At 37.3% G+C, this 20,101-nt stretch overlaps 2 protein-coding genes across 4 annotated transcripts in view; one reads left to right on the top strand and one right to left on the bottom strand.

Moving 5' to 3' along the window:
* LOC308391566 (excitatory amino acid transporter 2-like) overlaps positions 1–5,185 on the top strand; it is a 28,926-nt gene extending 23,741 nt beyond the window's left edge. For all 3 annotated transcript variants that reach the window (XM_080874214.1, XM_080874215.1, XM_080874213.1), the window contains exon 11: positions 1,253–5,185. In XM_080874214.1, the coding sequence (XP_080730340.1) occupies positions 1,253–1,324 (72 nt within the window). In that variant the 3' untranslated portion in view covers positions 1,325–5,185. The remainder of the gene's footprint in view (positions 1–1,252) is intronic.
* A 2,416-nt stretch (positions 5,186–7,601) lies between these two features.
* Positions 7,602–19,447, bottom strand: cd44b (CD44 molecule (IN blood group) b). The gene is made up of 8 exons (XM_080875255.1): positions 19,098–19,447; positions 12,775–12,940; positions 12,233–12,375; positions 12,053–12,112; positions 10,453–10,749; positions 9,667–9,741; positions 9,457–9,535; positions 7,602–9,331 (listed from the first exon to the last, which is right to left on the bottom strand). The coding sequence occupies exons 1-8, from the start codon at positions 19,168–19,170 to the stop codon at positions 9,139–9,141; spliced, it is 1,086 nt and encodes a 361-aa protein (XP_080731381.1). The 5' UTR covers positions 19,171–19,447; the 3' UTR covers positions 7,602–9,138.
* Positions 19,448–20,101: the final 654 nt, after the last annotated feature.

Raw genomic sequence — 20,101 nt, 5'->3', positions numbered from 1 at the left:
TGTTCTTTCCTTTTTTGTGTTATTTGTATATTCTGAATTTAAAATGTATTCATTTGTCTTTTTTTTACTGCCTCTTAAGTTGGTTTTCATCATAAATTTGTGGTCTATTCCCAGGTCATTAAAAGAAACTGTCTAACTCATGTTAGGACTACCACGAGCATGCATGGACATCAGTGGTTTTCCTGCAGTTCCAGTGTTCCTTATTGCAAAATAGCAATTCTGTCTTTGTAGGTTTCAAGTGCTAAAGAGGGCTGTAGTCAACCAAAGAAAATCTCCATTAACTGAAATTGGTTCTACCCTAAAACCTATTCATTGGTCTTGGGGAGAATAATCTTTCTAAATCAGCTCCACTGTACTGAGTGCATTTTGCCTTATTAGCCAAAATTATTTATAGCTAAACAAAAATGTTATTAAACAAAACATTGTTTAAATTATTCCAAACTCTTCATTTTGTACTAAAATAAAAACAACAGATTTGCAGTCAACCAGCATATACCAGTGTGCATCCACACAAACCATATTAACTGGTGATCCCAGGACAAAAATGCAAACAAGCAACATGCTCTGACCAATAGGTTTGACACCTCTCCGATTGTAATATAATTCTACTGTATTGATGAAAGTGAAAGATTCATATTTGCTTTGGTCTTGGTGAATATGGTCTGGCTTTGTTGGTCTTACTGCAACTGGCAGATGTTGGTCCCAAACCTTTTGCTTTAATGCACATACCAGTTACAATTTCTAACATGCACATACTTATAGTCTCAAGCATTTAACATGAAAGATGTGTGAAAAATTTAGCCTTAATAAAAATGAATCCACACTGCCGACCTTTTTGACAGGTATTACAGAGCTAATGCTGAGCAAATGTTAAAAAGCTACTCTTTTCAAAGTCTCTATCCAAAGTGATCCTAACTGTAAGTTTTTGCTCCAACCATTAAAAATGAGGGAATAGTATTGGAACGACATTCTCCTTATGAAAGTAACATCAATTAGAAAACTAGTAATTATTTGGTCAGTTAACTAGTTGTTCTGGAGACTACAGCCCTACAAAGCGCTATAGCTAAAAGTAGTCAAATTTAAATAAGAATGTTGTATACAACATTTTAGTTTATAGACATCATATAACAATGCAGTAGTTGATCTGATGCATTATAAGCTTTAAGAATGTGGTGTTATTCTAAGGTCTTTTGACCAGAATTTTCTTTTTTTCTTGGATCCACTGTTTAGATCTTCTGCTAACTTCTTACAGGTAACCTCAGCCACTAATGGCTCTGCTGCGGAGTGCACGCTTGTTGAGGAGGAACCATGGAAACATGAATAATGGCAGCACAGAGATCCCCTGCTTCTGGGCTCCACAAGCTTTCCTGTCTGGTGATATACAAGAATGAATGAAAAATCACATGAACAGAACTACTAATTGTTCTTTTTTATGTAGCTTACATTTCTTTTCTTTTTAAAAAAAATTTAGTCCCTATAAAATTTTAACTGTCTATCTGACTGATATATATGATACTAATTCACTTAATTGTGAAATGATAACATAGGCATACCTCACATGTTAGAGCGCAGTTACGTCCTGTATAGCAGACACTTGCACAACATACTTCAAGACTTGGAGGGTGAAGGAAGGGAGGAAAACAATGGTTAGATAAGCTATTCTTAGCAATACATCCTGGTCCCTTATTTGTATGAGGAGCGAAGAAGCGGAGATGCACTGAGTGTCTTACAAGTTTCTTAAAGGTGACACGTTATTATAGTGTCAAAGACAAGTGGGAGTTGGAACATTATTCACGACAGCAATGCAATTTGTAATGAAATCCCCTTCTTTCCATCCCTGTCAGTACTATCACAATGTGTGCACACGGCCACTGCTTTTTGTTTTCATCCCAGCCTCTCATCTAAGAACAAAAGTGTCTCTAAAGTGCTTCTTACTGCAATTATAGTTACCCAATATTACTCAGTATCCCTGTGGACCAGAAAACTGATAAAGGGTTCAGTGAGAACAATAGTGAACAGGAAAAACATGCTGAGCCTCAAAGCACCCAATGGTTTTATTTTATTTTATTTTGTCTACTGTGTAGAAAGGGGATCTTTTTCTTTGTGTCACGCATTCAGTGATATTTAAAGCTAATTTGTGTGTGTGATAGAGAGAGAGAGTGCTAAGGTCAAAACATGACCAAGTCAATTAAAGGGACCAAACAGGCAGAAAATCAATCAGCTCACAGAGGCCTTTGAACTGTCACCATGACATCCATTTTCTTAAACTATCCATTTATAGCACAACAAGAGATAAAACCTCAAAATCTAAAGCGTTGCCCTAAAATTACAATGTATAGAGTATCGGTTTTCACCAAAAATAGTAATTCTTTAATACCAATGAAAAAGACATTTCAATAGTTTAAAACTAAATGTAAATCTAAATGGCATACCTACATAACATATTGAATAAAATATATTGAAAATATATATTTTTTAAAGCACAAATCGGGCCAGAATGTGAGTGCAGACAATAATCTTTCCAACTTAAAAAAGAAACTACTTTAAAATAAGTGAGATCAAAAGATACTCAGGCTTGTCATGTTTACTCTTACAGGGAAACATATTTTAATCCTAAAATGTTTACTTGTTTGTAAGACCAGTGTTTCCTTGAGAATGGCCTCTTAAGAGCACAACTTTAAAAGCTTTGTCTATGAAAAATGACAGCAAAAGTCTTTGTCAAAAGAAAGTTATTCTATAATATATGAAAATACAGTGAGCACACGTTTATTATTTCAAACTACATTCCAGTGGCTGAGTGAGCCTGTGAACCAGTGTACTAGAAAGCACAGTTATTACTAAACACTGGCATAGCACAAAAGGTGAACAGCTAGAAACGTTTATAAAAAGAAATTGAGAAGGAAGAGCGGCTCGGCTGTCAGATGGATTCTTGGCTTACACGAACAGAGACAGATCCTCTCTGGGAACACCTGCCAGCTTCTTGTTTTAGCCAGATCTAAAAAGGTAAACAATATATTTTTGCCACCAGAGCTCAAGACTGTTTCTACAAACCCTAAATGCTGCAGCTGTTTATCCATAAAGTGGGAAGGTAGTTGATGAAACCAGAATATGAGAACGGACACGCACAGTTATATGCCAGGATGTTCCAGTTATCAGGTAATACACATATAATCATCTCATAGAACTAAATGATTAAAAACACTATATGGCAAATACACAAACAAAGCAGGAATGCTGTCTGTTATCGTTTTCTGGGTGCATGTGTGAGGGAGGTGAAGCTGATGTCAATGTGAATTTGATTTCTTTGCACTGTATTCTTCTCTCCTCTCTTGTTTCTTTTCATCCGTGCTGAATGACCTTGCCTTGAAGGTGTTCGATTCAAACAAATGCCAATTAAAGTAACAGTAGGAAACTTAACACAACATCTAGTGCAGCGCTCTGTCATTTGTCTACTTTTATACATCACGATGAGCGTGCAGCGTTCTGCTCAACATACTGCATAGACTGATGTATATATGCACCATCTTCACACTTTTCTCCAAATGCACACGTAACAAAAATGCAAAAATAAGTAAACAAACAAACACACGGAAGGTCAGTACATTTGTAATTGTTATGAGTGAGTACAGCACTGACACTCTAACCTCTTATGATCTTCACAACACACACAAACACACACATACACATACATATCTTTATATACATATACAGTGAGTAGCCGACAGTGTCACCGATGGGGATTGTGTGTTGGACCAATATTATGTTCAAACTCACGGTTTTAGAAGCATGAATTAAAATAATATGATAATTATTTTTTGCACCACTATCTTAAAAGCATGATGTTTTGAAGTGCCTCCTTGCACTTTGTGTACATATTGTAGGTAACAGATGCTTTTTGTTTGTTTGGGGTTTTTTTTCCAGGGGATGTGGGGGTATCAAAATGGTACGTAGAAATATAGTTTCATTGCTGTGACATTTATAAATGTAATCCTCTAGAGAGAAAAAAATCATCCATGTCACGAGTAAAATTAGATTAGACAAAATGTATAGAGAGGAAAATATGTCATAAATTGCTTGTTCTTTTTTATTCTCTAATACCTGTTAACTAGCTGTTTTAATTAACTGTCACATTCCAGCATATAAATATCTTTTTTTAATCTAATGTAAGTGTTTTGAATGTTTCCTCCATGAAGATATAAGCAGTGTGAATTCATTTTCATTGTACATACATAAATATATAATTGTTCTGTTCAGTGACAATGCAGAATTCTCTGGAAATTATAGTAATCCTGCAAAAAAAAAAAAAAAAAAAAAATTCTATTTGCATGAAGAAGAGAAAGAAAAAGACTGAGAAAGAGTGAGATGAGATAAAAATAGGCATGAGGAAGTTTCTGGTTTGATGAGGGGGTCAACACGAGTTATTTGGGTGGGAAATTATTATTATAAAGGTTAGTGATAAGACACAAAAACAGGGGAAAAGGTCATATTTGCTCTGTGTGTAGGACAGTGATGAATCAAACATAGCCTAAGAGTTGATATAAGAGAAAGCTCAAACTTCAATTGTATTCAAATGCCTGTTACAGGATACAGCAACATTCCTCAGGTGACTCATCTAAACACATTTTGTCTTTACAAAGGAAAAAAACTGGTTTAGTCTCAGACATGTTTGTTTACCTGGTGCATTTGAAGACATGGACATCTATATCATTTAGATTCCATGTTAGCATTTCCATAAATCACATCTTCACACATTTGAACTCTGTCATGTCATCAGTCTAGGATGTTTTTAGGAATACTACTTAGTAAGCTGCCTTCACTTGACTTGCCTTTTTACTTTCTGCACAGAAATGATATGCACGCACAAACACCTGGAATCGCTTACCTAAATGGTACTGACTACATGGAAAATAATTGGCACAGCAAAGAGCCAGTATATCTTGAAGCCTGTGCTTTTCTCCTGAAATGTTTTTTTGAAGAAACTCATACACTGAGCTGATAACCTGTTACACTCCTGCCTACAATGTGCTTTGAAGAATTTACTTTTCTAGGCCTTCCCTCTTTGTAAAGCTGTTGTTATCTTGATGTAAAGGCAGAGGTTATGTGTGGGTGAAATTCACTGTTGAGAAAAAAAAATGAATTCTTTTCTCAGTTTATGGTATACATAAAAATCTGTTTCTACATATCAATAAGTGTTGTACCTTTGGTGTACATATACAAATATAACTAATAAATGTTGATTGATAACTAAATTGCAGCTGTTTTGAGACTTTCTTTCTTTCTTTGTTTTACAACAATTTTTGCACAAAAAAGAAATACATGTATGCTATATTGTGTTTAGTTTTTATTAACTAGTTGTTTTAGTGTAGTATTACTGTATAAACATTTCTAGTAGATTTTATCTTTTATTATTTTTGATTAAGAAGGTAAGGGAGAAAACAGACAGTGAAGTATTTACTGCTTGTTTAAGCTACTCTATCCCATTGTGCTATTAATATTGATCGTATTAATCTTCATTAAGGCAACAAACGGTACACATTTTGTTTAGGTGGTGAACTTGCTAAAGAAAAAAAAGGAACGGATTTGTTGACCCCATTATGCATTGTGAACAAACTCCAAAGCGTCATTGCTTCTAAGCTAATGTGGGAATCCATCAGATAGCCTACTGAATTAGCCTCTGGGCAACTGGTGATTCTGTCGGGCTTCCAGTATAACTAGCTGATGTCTGGAGCCAAGATTTCAATTTATGCCAGTTTTTATCTTCCAGCTGAATACAGATAAATGTGATAAAAGCTAATGAAAAGCTAAATCATTGGCAGAAGATTATTGGTGGCAGTCCCACATCCCAATAGTCTTTATAGACATTAGTTCCATATTGGGTTTTACATAGAGAAATGTTGTATGTTCCTTTATAAGTAAGTCATTGCTTTTGAAAATTGGCCATTAAATAGAGTGACAGTAAATTTCTGTGGCTTTTTTTTTTTTGTTGAAATATAGAGAATTAAACACATAAAATATGACATTTGTGTTGCAGAATGTGGCACAATTCCTCTTTCTGTTCTTAAATATTGGGTGAATTTAAAAAAAGAGAATGCACCTGATTAAGGCTAGAAATGGTTTACTACAAATAAACATAGACTGTATATAAAAGATGAACACTTTCCCCTCTTTTCAATGTTTTTTCTTTTTGCATATTCGTTACATTTACATGATTCAGATCATCAAACAAGTTTTGATATTAGATAAAATATAAGATAACCCAAGTAACTATAAAATGCCATTTATAAATTATAAGTTCATGTCTTCAGGAGGAAAAACTATCCTACCTGGCCCTATGCATAATCAATAATTGCCCCATAACCTAAAAACTCGTGCCACCAACATGAAACTCCAATCAAGTATTTGTGATAACTAGCAAACTTTTTCACATCTTCACCTTTGAACTCTCCCACGGATGCCATTCTTCCACTGCCTTTCTTAAAGTTGACTCATGAATGCTGACCTTAACTGAGAGAAGTAAGTTCTTTAGATGTTGTTCTGGATTCTTTTGTGACCTTCAGGATTAGTTGTCTGTTTTGGAGGAATTCTGGTAGGCTGGCCACTCCTGGGAAGGTTCACTAAAGTTTTCTCCATTTGTGGAGAATGCCTCTAATCAGGGTTCCCTGGAGTCCCAGAGCCTTAGAAATTGCTTTGTAACACATTCCAGACTGCTAGATGGGTTATTCCATCTCAATCAGCAAATTTTTAGAACATTTTCTGCTCGACCTTCTCCACTTTGCATAAAAATCATAAAACAAGTTGCTGTGAAATTTTACTTTTCAAGGACTATAAAGATAAAAGCCTGAAATTTTCATTGGCCTGTATCAGTATTTCTAATGGGAAAAGACACTAAAAAATTATTTGCTGGCTGGGTAAATAAAATATGAAAAAAGTAATCAAGTTGTTCTGTCTAGTATTTGAACCTAGACTAATAAAAAGATATTACATGTACAGGTAGGTTTGAATAGTATATTTTTTTTACCCCTTAAAAAAGAAATCATTGTTTAAAAACGACATTTAATATTTACTCAAACTATTTTTGTCTGTTATTAACATTTTCTTTATGATCTAAAACATGCAAGTGTAACAAATATGCAAAAAAAAAAAAAAATGAAATCAGGATGGGGCAAATACTTTATACAACACTGTAAATAGATGAACCACCCCTTGCTAACTATTAAAACTAATTCTGATTCAAGGGCTTCTCCATTATCCATCAGTGTCAGTGAATTAGACAGTGTACTGTGCAATAAATGCATGGAAAAAAAAACAGTAATACTTCTCTGTTGTCATTGTGACTACACTGCTTGCATTTTAATCCAGGAAAGAATCCTTCTCTGCCTTTCAGAATGGCCGTCTTTTTCTCTTTCTGACTTCTGTGTAAACATGTTCTCTCGTCACAGTGCTGGTACCATGGAAACTTCTCTTCCTGTTATGCAGCGCAGTGTAACCACTTGCATTTCCTTTCTGGCTACACCGATCGATTGCTCCCCTTGTCACTACACAAAAAGCAACAGCAATTACAGAGGGAACACCCCATTCCAGCAAATCTGTTTATGTACACATTTATTATTTAATTCAAGACTTTAGAAATTATTTCAATGACATGCGTTATTCTGTCATAAAGCTGGCTACTCTAATACATTTGCTACTTCTCTTCAAAGCAAATCATTTTAGAGAAAAAAGGAGGAATTCACAAACCTAAATCAGTTTACAATTCAAAAAAAGGTTGGCGGACAGGAATTGATCTCGATAGGAAACAATGTATATTTTAGCTTTGAGAAGGTCAGTAGAAAAGAATGCAGCATTTGGTTTACATGTTTGAGCAACTGGCACATCAGGCTTGAGCAAAGCACATAAGTGTCATCATTACAAACCCCTCTCTTGGGAACACATAGACAGTATTGTTGCAGTCTTTTTCTCTTGAAACAACCTTTCACATACAATACAAGCATATGTTATTATGTGCAATTTGGTTCAGTATACAAAGACAAGCACCTGTCACTTGTGTGGCAAATTTGGCATTGGAAATGGTTAATGTGCTATAGATAGAGTCAAATTGTTTCTTTTGTGCTGTCCTTTAGCCCCAATGAATGTACACACTGTGTATATAGTATGGTTACATCTTTACTATGATTCTTCTTATCCTCAGGATAACATCAAAGTATCCTCATATTTGCAACTCAGTATAAATGTACATTATTTTAACTGACTTCAGTGATGCATAAATTTTGGATGCCTTAAATTATGACTATTGCAAAATCACAATTGTTTCATAATTGCATCCTCAGTGTTTTTTTTTTTTTAGATATAGCTTCTAATTAAATGACCCTTGGAAACCTCCTTAAAACAGGTACTAAACCCTTACTATAAAAAAACAAAACAAAACAAAAACACACATGGAGCTATTGCTAAATCATTTTCAACATACATACTTTATATACAGAGATCAAGAAAAAGCTGCATAAATTAAGGTAGTGACATCCCCAGTTTTCTTGAACATGGAAAATAACTTTTCAGTTCTCAGGAAATGTTTGAAATATACACAAGCCATTAACAATAGCAAAGAAAATAAATTAAATACTTGGGGGGCTGGTGGCTTAACATTGTTGATGTAAGTTAAAGAAGATAAATCAGTTCGCATTGCTGATTTCATCTTTTCCATTTAGGCTGAATTGCAAATTTTGGGATCCATCTTATCTAAAAGAGGTGAACATTATCTAAATTTGCTGTCACTCCTCATGCCCCCTATAAACACTTGCGCCTGTGGCTTTATCATCAATAAAGCATACAAATGTACAAACGCGAAAACTAACAAAAAATACATTTACAACCCCTGAGCAACATTCAGTCTGTGCTACCAGACAAAATGTTGCCCGTAAAAGACATGGTCCTACCTAGAATCAGCTGCTTCAGACCCACTGGAGTACTGAAGCCAAGCCTCAGCTAGACAGTCTCTGTAACACCCTTCAGTGCTTGCCACCAAAAGCAATTTTATCCCCTTGAAACTGGAGCCCCTGCCCCCACCCATCTACTGTCTCGATCATCTCCTCACTTTGACACTCCTCCTCTAACTGACTATCGTCTTCATGCGCTCATCCCTCATGCCAGCTGCTCTTTATCTGTCGACTCTCCCAGAGTGATGACAGTGAACTCCTCTGTGTTGCCGTTCTCCTGGACCTTCTCCTTGCTCATGAGGGTCACCATTTCCTGGTTCTGGGAGCCAGATGCTGCTGCTCCATTGCCTTCACCTGTGTCTTTTGTGATCATCAGGGTTTGCGTCTTGCCGCATAAGCTGCCAAAACACATTTAGATACATATATAATTAATGTCAGTTTTTGCAATGCCTCACTGTATATAGAGGGGTGTTTTACTAGGTCTTAATTGTCAGTCCTATTATGATGGTAATCCAAGTCATACCTTTTTCTCTTGGCGACAGCTGCACATAGAAGAATAATAATGATGACTGCCAAAATCACTAGAATAATAACAATCCAATCTAGAAGGAGACATAAAAGTTAGGATTAAAAGGGGTAAAAATTACTGTCAGTCCAGAGTGTAAATAGGATTGCATAGTATTACATAGCTGCAATGACTCTTTATATGGTATATGTGAAATAATTTGCTTACTTGAGTCACTGCCGCTCTGTGACTTAGGTTTTTCAGTAGAAACTGCCATGCGGCCTTTGCCATCTTTTGGGGGCGCTGATATCAACAAAACAAGAGATATTCAGTTTATATCATCCTAAAATAAACCATTTATTGGCATATAGATGTCTCAAAAATAAATATATCTTAAATATTACCATTCCCATTTAATTTCCTTTTCTCTCTGAGTGGACCAGACTGGTGTGCATTACTAGATACTACAAACTGCAAAAATATCAATAAAGCTGCTTCCCCCTCTGCATTATCTCTCCCAAAGTGTCACTTATAATACTGTTATTAGGCCTTTAATAAAACTTATTTGAGTTAAGGTGTCAGTGCCTTCAGCAAATTAAATTGTACAACTCAAACTAACACAAGGGGGCATCCTAAGTTCTAAAACTTACTTTAGCCATCCCCAGACCTGTTGCATGAGATGTCATCATGGTGCATTATGACAGTATTTTTCTATGTTAAGTTATAAAATTATAAACAATTTGACATTATTGAAATTAAACATTATCATTTTTCATTATTCTATCTTTGGAATATACAAAAATAGAAGAATGTAGGGCAAATAACACATGACCTGAGTTCAGTACAGTCTCTAGGAGAAATCGGCCTTGTATACTATGGCAAAGCATTATACTGTCATTATATTTTATCAGTATAGATTATCAAAATCATGAAGAGTACATCTCAATCCTGAACTGAACTGCATTCATATAAAAATCTCTTTGTTCTGAGTTTTGTGCTGTGTGTTTTTCTTACATTTTGTTGTGGAAGAATATTCGTCGTTTGTCTCATCCCCAAGAGGAGTTTGCATTTCCTTAGTTGTTGAAACTGTTGTAAACTGTTCCAACTCGTTCGACACCCCCCCTGATCCACTGTCGATTTCTGCAGGACTGGAAGTGGACTGGACTGGAAATATACTCATACTGATGGTCTCAGTCTCTTCAGTAGTCTCTGCATCAGGACCTTTAAATAAATCCTCTGTAGTATTAAAAGTTGAGAGAGTTGTGTCCGTCTCATTTTCAAGAGCTTGAGGTGTAGTTGTCATCGTTTTAACTGTGGTTGATGTTGGGTTTTCAGGATGCAGGGAGGAATCAGAAAAGAAAGATTCATGCATGGTTTAATGGTTATAACGAAACACAAGTTTTACATTTGATAATATACTATATTACTTTGATAATATTGACTATTAATGGACATCAAAAGTAACTTAAAGTGACTTAGCAAGAAGCAAGAAGAATATTCGTTTTGTTTCAAGGATTTCAATTTTCTTTGCTTACAGTTTTTCAAATAATTATGCAATGCTACAAAATGATCTTTCATGTTAATGATATCCCACATTCACACATGTATCCTGCCTCTCATTCTATAGGAGCTGGGATGGTCTCAAGCTCCTTAGTGCCTTTAACTGGATAAGTGGAAAAATTGGTGAATGATTGGATGCTAATGATATATGCCAAAATGTATTGTGACAATTAAAGGCATTCTATTCTATTGTTCTGTTTCACTACATCCCAAAAGTGCTCTATTGGACTGAGATCCGGTGACTGGTGACCTCGTTGCCATGCTTAGGAACCAGATTAAGATGATTAACAACATGCTACGTTATCCTGCTGGAAACAGGCATCAGAAGATCTGTATACTGTGGTCATAAAAGAATGGACATGGGCAGCAAAAACACTCAGGTAGCCTGTGGTGTTTAAATAATATTCAATTGGTACCAAAGGACCCAGAGTGCCAAGAAAATATCAGGGGTGGAACATGGGGTGTTCTTCTGCTTCTGTAGCCCATCTGTTTCTAGGTGAACAGTTGTACCTAATTAAATAGTTCTTGAGTTCATCGTACATTCCAGATACAGATTATCATACAAGGCAATAATGATTTAGCCTTCACCATTATCATTACTAATATGACTTTGGTCATTATACACTATATTGTCAAAAGTATTCACTTGTCTACATACATATGAACTTGAGTGACATCCCACCCTTATTCCATAGGCATGCTTTAAATCTCAGTGCTCTTCTGTCATTCTGCCTTTCAGACTTTGATTAATCCAACCCGCCTCCTCCCAATCTCCTCCTCACCCTGGTCACTCAGAACAACACCTCACCACCTCATTTTCATCTTCATCACCACCAGCTTCTACACTCTGAGGGTTCCTCTCCTAATTCCTTTCACCAATGGGATTCTGCTCTGCTGTGATGGATCATCGGAGGCTAATCACCAAATTTCTTAATTAAATTCTGTATCATAAAAAATGTTCACGTTCACTTTTTGCAAATAACCTCTCCTTATTAAACTATGGATGCCAGATGTATTAAAGCAAGGAGAGAGGGAATGGGTTTACTTTGCTTACCTGGTGGATTTTTGATTTTTTTCAAATCAAATTCTTTGGTGCAGTTCCTCTTTGATCCAGCTGAAAACATCACCAAAAAGCCAAGTTCAATTAAATCTAGACTGAAAATTTACAAGACAATTTGTATGCTATTGTTTGACTGCAGCTGGGTAACAGCTTAATTCATTTTGGTAAAGTTACCATTTTCATCAAAGCAGTAGACATCATATTTCTCATCAGGCTGTACTTTTGGATTTATAATTAAACCAATCATGTTCCCTGCACAATTGTCGTGGCGCTCGTGTCTAAGGATGGCGATGCTCATATTGCTGATCCAGCCGTTCCTAAACAGATACAATAATATTGTTAGTAATATTCTGATATTAAAATGATTGTACATTTGTTAATGGTGGATGCACTCTATCAAATTAAATCATGCTAAAACACATCCCACAACTAATAGAAATGATGGGAAGGTGGTTTCCTCAACTGAAGGATGGTCAATGGTGGTAACTTCTATTTGTGCACATTTTAGCTAAAGGGACACACACACACAAAAAAACAAAAAAACAAGAGGACCCAAAAGCATCACATGATTTAAATTAGGGTCAATATTGCAAAATCAAAACCAAAAATGAAAAAAAAAATCTCCAAAAAGGGGGAATCCGAGAAGGAAGAAAATAAATTTAGCTCGTAACCGTGAATACAAATACACATTTTTAGAAAAATGCTTGTTGATGCACCTGCAGGTTTGCATAGATGCATTATAGGCCTCCTGGACTTGTTCTAGGGTTGCAATGGTGCTCGTCTGTTGCTCACACACTTTTTCAGCCATGTCAAAGTCCAAAGAGTGACGCTCCTTTCCTTCAGCCCGGAAAACTCCAGCAATGCTGCAGGTTCGGGCAGTCACTACAGGGAGAAACAGAAAAAAAAATTGAATCGGTTTTACTGGTTTGATCTCTATTCACTACACAGGCCACTTGCAGTAACACATAGAGAAGACTTGTTATTTGGGTGAAGGGATTTGGAGAAAATTACAGCAAATCAAACAGAATCGCAATTCAACATGTAGTGATAATAATAATAAACTACTAAGACTAACAATACTTACACTACTGATAATAATGATAATATAATACATACTTATCATGACTAAGGTAGTACAAACAACCACAACTATAGATTTTAGCTTAAGAGTTCACACATCACAATGTATGCTTCCCACGCCTGGAAAGTACACAAAACAAAACAAAAACATCATTAAGTAACCGCTTCGTTAAAAGAACACTTTTTTGGCATAAACATGCTTTATGTCCTTACAGTGAATCCACAAAAAAGTAAGTGTCACAGAGTGCCACACACTATGTGTTCTGTGTCATGTGAGGTAATTTATATAAGTTAGTCTACAGCAAAATGAAGCAAACTTTGTGATGCTGACATGCAAACTAGGGTTAGCAAATGAGCAATGAGCTAACAGAAGTTTGTGTACACATAGCTACTCCTGTCATAGAGCCACAGGTGCACGGTGTACACACACACACACACACACACACACACACACACACACACACACACACACACACACACACACACACACACACACACAATGTAACCGTTGGTATTGGCAAAAAATCAATTTTAGAATTTAAGCACCTGGAGATTTTCTTGCTTGTTTAAATTTGTTGCCATGGTAGGTTTCACAATGCCTTAATCACACATCACACAGGAAAATGATGCACATGATTTACTATCTTAACTTCCTGCAGTCAAGTGTGAAAGCGTAAAACTGATCATACTGTTGCTCCTTGTTCCTTCCTTCAGAGCAAATGGGTCTCTTGGAGGAGAAATATGCAATAACCAAAGTTAGCTGATCAGAAACTTGTTGAAACTGTTCCACAAAACTAAAAATGACACCACACCTTCCTTGTTAGTTGGAGTAAAAAAGTAAAAAGGTAAAAACAGACAAACCAGAAAATCTTCTCTATAGTGAAAATCAGTAAAATACTCTGGATAGACTCTAAAACACTCTTTGGCAACACAAAATGCAACTTTAAAAAATGTCTTTATACAGCAATACAATTCTCCTGCAATCAATACAACATGAAATAAACCAGATCACATTTTAGCTGTAGTACAGGGGTTTCCAACTCCAGGCCTCAAAGCCTGGTGTCCTGCAGGATTTAGATCTCACCCTGGGTCAGCACATCTGAATCAAAGATTAGTTCATTACCAGGCCTCTGGAGACCCTAAAGACATGTTGAAGAGCAATTTAGCCATTTAAATTACTGTGTTGGATCAAGGACACATCTAAAACCTGCTGGACAGCGTCCCTTGAGGCCTAGAGTTGAACACCTCTGCTGTACTATGAAAAAATTAATGAAGTTGTTTATTTAGAGGCAGTAAAGAATAATTGTAAGGATTTCTGAGACTTATATTGCAGTATATAAACAGAAAAAGACATACTACCAGGAAATATTTAAGGTACATAAATTCTTCAAAATGTATCGAAAAGCATCATGTGAAACCTCATCAACCATATCTTGATGATTATTAATTGAAATAAATTAATAATCAATCAAGCTTTATCTTTCATAGTGACGTGAGTGCACAGATTAACAGCATCTCAAACATAATACTTGATGCAGTGCTTAATGTAGCAGCAATAATCATAAATCAGATTCCTATTCTATTTTATGTTTTATCAGTGAAGCAAAATGTGATGTCTGCATCTGCAAATCATTTGGAGTAAACTGCCCATAAGTAGCCTAATGTCAATACGTTCAATGATTAGGGAGTATATCTGCAAACATTAACCAGCATTAAACTATAAAGTTATATAACTCATAAATCATTTTCATTAAAACAACTTGATTCTAAGCCATGCTTGATAAGAGAACATGTTAATCATTCAATTTTTCATGTAACTGTACTGTAAAGAGTTACCAAAAAGACAAATATTAATTTTGCTTTAGTGTAATCTTCCTTTTCTCCATTCCAAACATTGAGATGCATATAAAAATGTTATTTTTAATTTGATAGCATGCTCATCTCCTTGAAATAAAGACAGGAGTCTTATAAACCGCCGGATATGATTAAAAAATAGGTCCACCTACTTTCCACTGGCTGTTATGAGTAAACAGAGCACTAGCAACAAACGGAAGTTGAGATCTCTGCTGTTATAAGCAGTTAGGCAAAAAACAAAAGGCAGTGCAACTTTTATTGCAGAGCAATTTCTGATCTTTGCCCTCGCTAACTCCCTCGCCACCACCACTTTTTTATCTCTCACTTTCACACATATGCACACACACCTGAAAGAACTTCAACGTTTGCTGCCACACTGTGTTTCTCGCAAAAACACACAACTGCCCTGCCCAGAGAGATCAAAGCGGGCATGGCTCTGTGCGATGAAAAAGAGGCTGACATGAATCTTAGAAGTAATCATTAGTATGCAGAGAGAACAGTCATGGGTGTTTTTATACAGCCCAGAAACCTGTTGTGCCAAGGCACTGACTCTCCCAAAGGCTCTATTGTCACCTAATGGAGTTGAAACCAAGGAGACTGAGAAGTCTGTAGATACAAAGCCTAAGAGAAAGAGAGCTTTAGCACAGCTTCTTGCCAAAACCTCCAGCTGCTGTAGAAGTAATTGACAAGCCTGACTCTCAACCCTCACTTTTTTCCTGCTCTCTCTCATTCTGTCTTGTTTTCTTTCATTACTCTCTGCTTGTCTTTTCTAGGGCAGCAATAAAGTACAATTTGCCCCCTGCGCACAGGTGCGCAAACAGACAAGCGCATCACAGACACACGTGCGCAGGAACAGTCACTGATAATTTCTTCTTGGTTTCACGTGGCACGCCATGGAAAACAGGAACACACACACACGGGTTGTGTTTATTTTTATTCTCTTATCCACATTTTCTGAGGTGCACCTTACTGAAAAGGGAAGCAGCAAAGTCGTGCAGTGGTTAGCGCTGGCACTTCACAACAAGAACACTGTGGTTAGCTGGGGGCTTTCTGTGTGGAGTGTACATGTCCAAATTTGTGCACGACAGGTTGATTTGTGATTCTATACTGGCCGTAGTTTTCTTTTGTCAGGCCCGTGACACACTGGCGGTGTGTCCTGAGTTTACCTTTCCTCTCACTCTGTGACAGCTGAGATAGGCTCCAGCCTCCTGTGATCCTAAGTGAGATAAGTAATGAAACCTTGCACATAAAGTATGACTCACAACATTTCTAAAAATATTAATTTATACGTGGGAATTCAATGCTTGAACAGAAAATCAGCTGCACGTGTCCCACAACCACATTAACATTCATTTTATTCATCAGCTATTTGTGAGAGAGGGTCCTTCAGGTCATAGCTCCCACAATGCTCCAGTATCCTACATTCTCACACTAAAGTGAAGTTGCTCTGTAAGCAGATGTGTCTTTCCCTCCATTCCTCACACCAAAAGTCCAATGGGCCAGTGGGACAGGTGAAACACAAGCTCTTATGAAAATATGCCTGTGTGCATGCACACACACAAACACATCAAGGTCACAAGGACTGTTATTATCTGACTTTCACTCTAAACTGTCATTTCCTTTCCCACCTCCAGGCTTCCTGCACCACCTACCCAATTCATTTTCCTTTTCTCAACAAAAATACCATATTTATCAGATTTATCAACTCTGTCAGATGTACTTTCTTACCCTTTCACAGCCTTTTTCTAAACTTTAAATCTAAATAAAAAAACAAATAAATAAAGTTGAATAGTAAAGTTAAAAAAGTGGAAGTACCACATTATCTCTTGCAGACGTCCTTTTGATTGGCTGACAAAGGTATAAACCATCAAACTGATACATTTACAAGAGGAAAGATCAATTTGAAACACATTTTCATGAATACCAACATTTTTATTTTTCATTCAAGAGTTTTACTTGAGCTTTTTTCAAGAGCTTTCTGTTACTCCTGAAAAAAAACAACCTTTGTCTCACATTATGGGAAGTAAGTGGAAGTCACTTCTTAGCTTACAAACTGTATGATGTAACAGGGAAATTCATTTAGCTTCCTCTAAAAGTCAAGAAATAACTGTCATCAGTTATTCTTTTTGTTTTAATGAAATGTTAGCCTAGCTTCACTCAGCAAACAAGAATCACATCAACCTTATTTCCTAATTTTGCAAAGGCATAACTTACTTTATCTCTCAAAATCTCGGATTCGAGTATTATTCACATTTCCATTTCCTGTGTGGTACAAGTTTCAGCTGAACCACAGATTACCAGAACTTTTTCTAAGAAAGCATGCTTGTAACACAGACTTTGATGCATAAAAGAAAGACAAAGAGCAGAGGTCACATACTAATAGGAAGGTTGAAACATGCAAAACAGGAAAAAAAAGGTGAGCAACTCTAAAACTTATAACAAACTGTAATGATGCATGGACACGGAAACTCATTCATACCAGAGGTTATATTGGTGGAAGAGACACGTGTCTGGTGGTACTCAGAGCCTACAGATTACAAGCCCTCTTTGTGAGTGCCTGCACTGGAGCTTTGACCATCCTTCACCTCAAAACCTAACACAAGTACGGCAGCAGGGGTTTCTAATCCAAAGAGGCAAATACTCAGCCACAATCCACTTTAGGCCAAGACCATGTACATTATGGAGACTGATCTTGCTCTTTAACAAAGGCTACAGTGTTTCTCTAACTGAGTGCCTTATTGTTTCATTAGGATCAATTATCGATCTTTACCTATTGATAGATATTTACGAATGATCACATATGAAAGATTTCACACACTCTCACCGCTGGATGAATTATTGGAAAGTAGCAATAGATTTGATTCAATTTAAATATGGGTCTTACTGCATCCCTGGCAAAAGGCCGTGCAGTTATATATTAATTTAAACTGATCAAATAAATTACATGAATTGCTGGGTAAAAAATTAATATGACAGCCTTTAGGGCATTTGCAGCCGTTACTACGGACTATTTATATGATATATTACTTATAAATCTTCACAGAACCATTTCCTGAAGCCACGTAATAACTATCTTTAAAACTATCTAGATATCTTGTGGATGTCTGGGGTGGTCACTGGTCCACAAGACCTGCTCTCATTTCTGTGCTTGTGGCAAAAAAGATGTTGTCTGGATCAGGATGAGTAGTAACCACTGCAGGACACTTAAGTTTCCAGACACCAATTACTCTGACACTCAGACGCTGAGATACAGACGCAGACACACATGCACGCAGCTACACAATCCACAACGAGTCTTGAGGGGCAAACACATGTTGAAGCACTATGGGGGAAAGTGGATCCACCCCCCTCCTCCTTCCTACATGCACTTGACTTCACATACATGAGCGATTCAGGTAGGTAGACTCATATTTGCCTTTAAATCCGGGTCAAATTCATGGCTTGGTGTTGATTGTTCTCTGGTGCAGTGCCAAAGGCAGTCTCTATGAACAACCTCACCACCAGCTCCTGAGAGAATAAGCCAGACAAGCCCCAGACCTGTTTGATTCTGTACCAGCTTCACCTCCTGAGATATACCGCTCCAAGCAACAAATCCAATCAAAACCTTACACAGAAATAGCATGTGTGACAGAGACAAAGAAAAAAAGAGACAGACAGAGAGACATTGCCAGGGTGATTACATCCTTTGTGTTAGAGGATGTAGCATTAAGCGTGGCAGCAAAGAAAAAAAAATCTCCTTCTGCTTCTACTTTAAAGCTAAACTGGTCATCCAAAACCACGATAAGGTTCACTTGCCAGCGTGCGAACAGAGAGTGAGCAAGAGCGCCTATCTCCTTTGTGTCTATCAGGAGTCTCGGACTGCCAGACTGTCTGTGCTGGTGTTGCTCACACTGTCTCGCCGGCATCTACACATGCATTCTACAAGCAGCAGAGCAGAGTCTCTTTCTTTTAAGTGGTGTCTTTTTCCACAGAGTAATAACAGTGTCTGGTTAAAATCTTTTCAGAAATTCCTGCTGCCTGAGAGACCGGTACAATTTAGGCAAAATAAGAAAAATAAATCCCCATACAAAGCGAAATCCACTGGGAAAAGGCACAATCTCCTCACCTTGAATTTCTGACCTGGAGGAGGCCAGTAATCCCAACATGACCCCCAAGATAAGCGTCCACATCCTGGGCATTGCGATTGCTGATGAGCTGGGTGAGTAGCAGTAAAGGTGTTTAACAGTTCTCCTGTGGTCCCGTCTTCTTTCAGCCAGGAGTGACGGTTGGTGTGTGTGTGTGTGTTTGTGCGTGTGGGTGTGTGTCAGAGTAAAAGAGAGCAAATGAGTAAGAGAACAGAAAAGAGAGACAGAGAGGAAACCTGGTGCTGTGGAGGAGAGTTGCTGTGAGTGTCTGGTAGCTGGTGGAGCTGACTCAGATTTTACCCCAACTTTTCGATTCTCTGCCTGAGAGACCAGTGGCACACCACATAGAAGAGTGATTCATTTGAGCACACACCCTTGTGCCTCTCCCACACTTGCCCCACCCCCCTGCTGCCCCACCTCACACAGACTCCCCCTCTCTTCCTCTCACTTGCTTCCCGTTTCTACAGTTTGCAATGAATAAGATGAACGTCATCTCTTCTTCTGTCTGGCTGCTTATCCTCTCCCTGCTTCCCTACCGCTCCGCTGCCTTGTCTCCTAGCACCCCCCCCCCCCCCCCCCCAACTTCCCCTTTTCATGTTCTTGACGGTTTTAAAAGAGCCCATCTGTTTTCTCTTTAATCCTCACTCTATTGTCATCAGATTTTTTTGCTTCCTTTTTTGTCTTGTGCTCCTTTGCACTTTTTCTGTCTCTATGTCTATTTTTTTTTTTGCCTGCGTGACCAATTATAAGAGGTCAAATCCATTTCACAGACACACCTCATCATCAGCTTCAACTTCTTACTGCACCTTTATCTCTCTGTGTGTGTGTCCGACATCTGCCTTGAACATTGCAAACACTTCAAAGATACAGATCCATCAATGAAAATGTGTTCAAGACACAACTTTATTAAAAATCTGCATACAGAAAGCACCTTGAAACTTTTCACTTTTCATGCAATGGTGCCTGTTAACGCAGAACAATGTGT

The sequence above is a fragment of the Rhamphochromis sp. 'chilingali' genome (assembly GCF_963969265.1).
Source record: "Rhamphochromis sp. 'chilingali' genome assembly, chromosome: 2".
In the NCBI taxonomy this organism is placed as follows: Eukaryota; Metazoa; Chordata; class Actinopteri; order Cichliformes; family Cichlidae; genus Rhamphochromis; species Rhamphochromis sp. 'chilingali'.
Note: the sequence above shows the minus strand (reverse complement) of the source record. Positions and strands in the feature narration are given on the sequence as shown.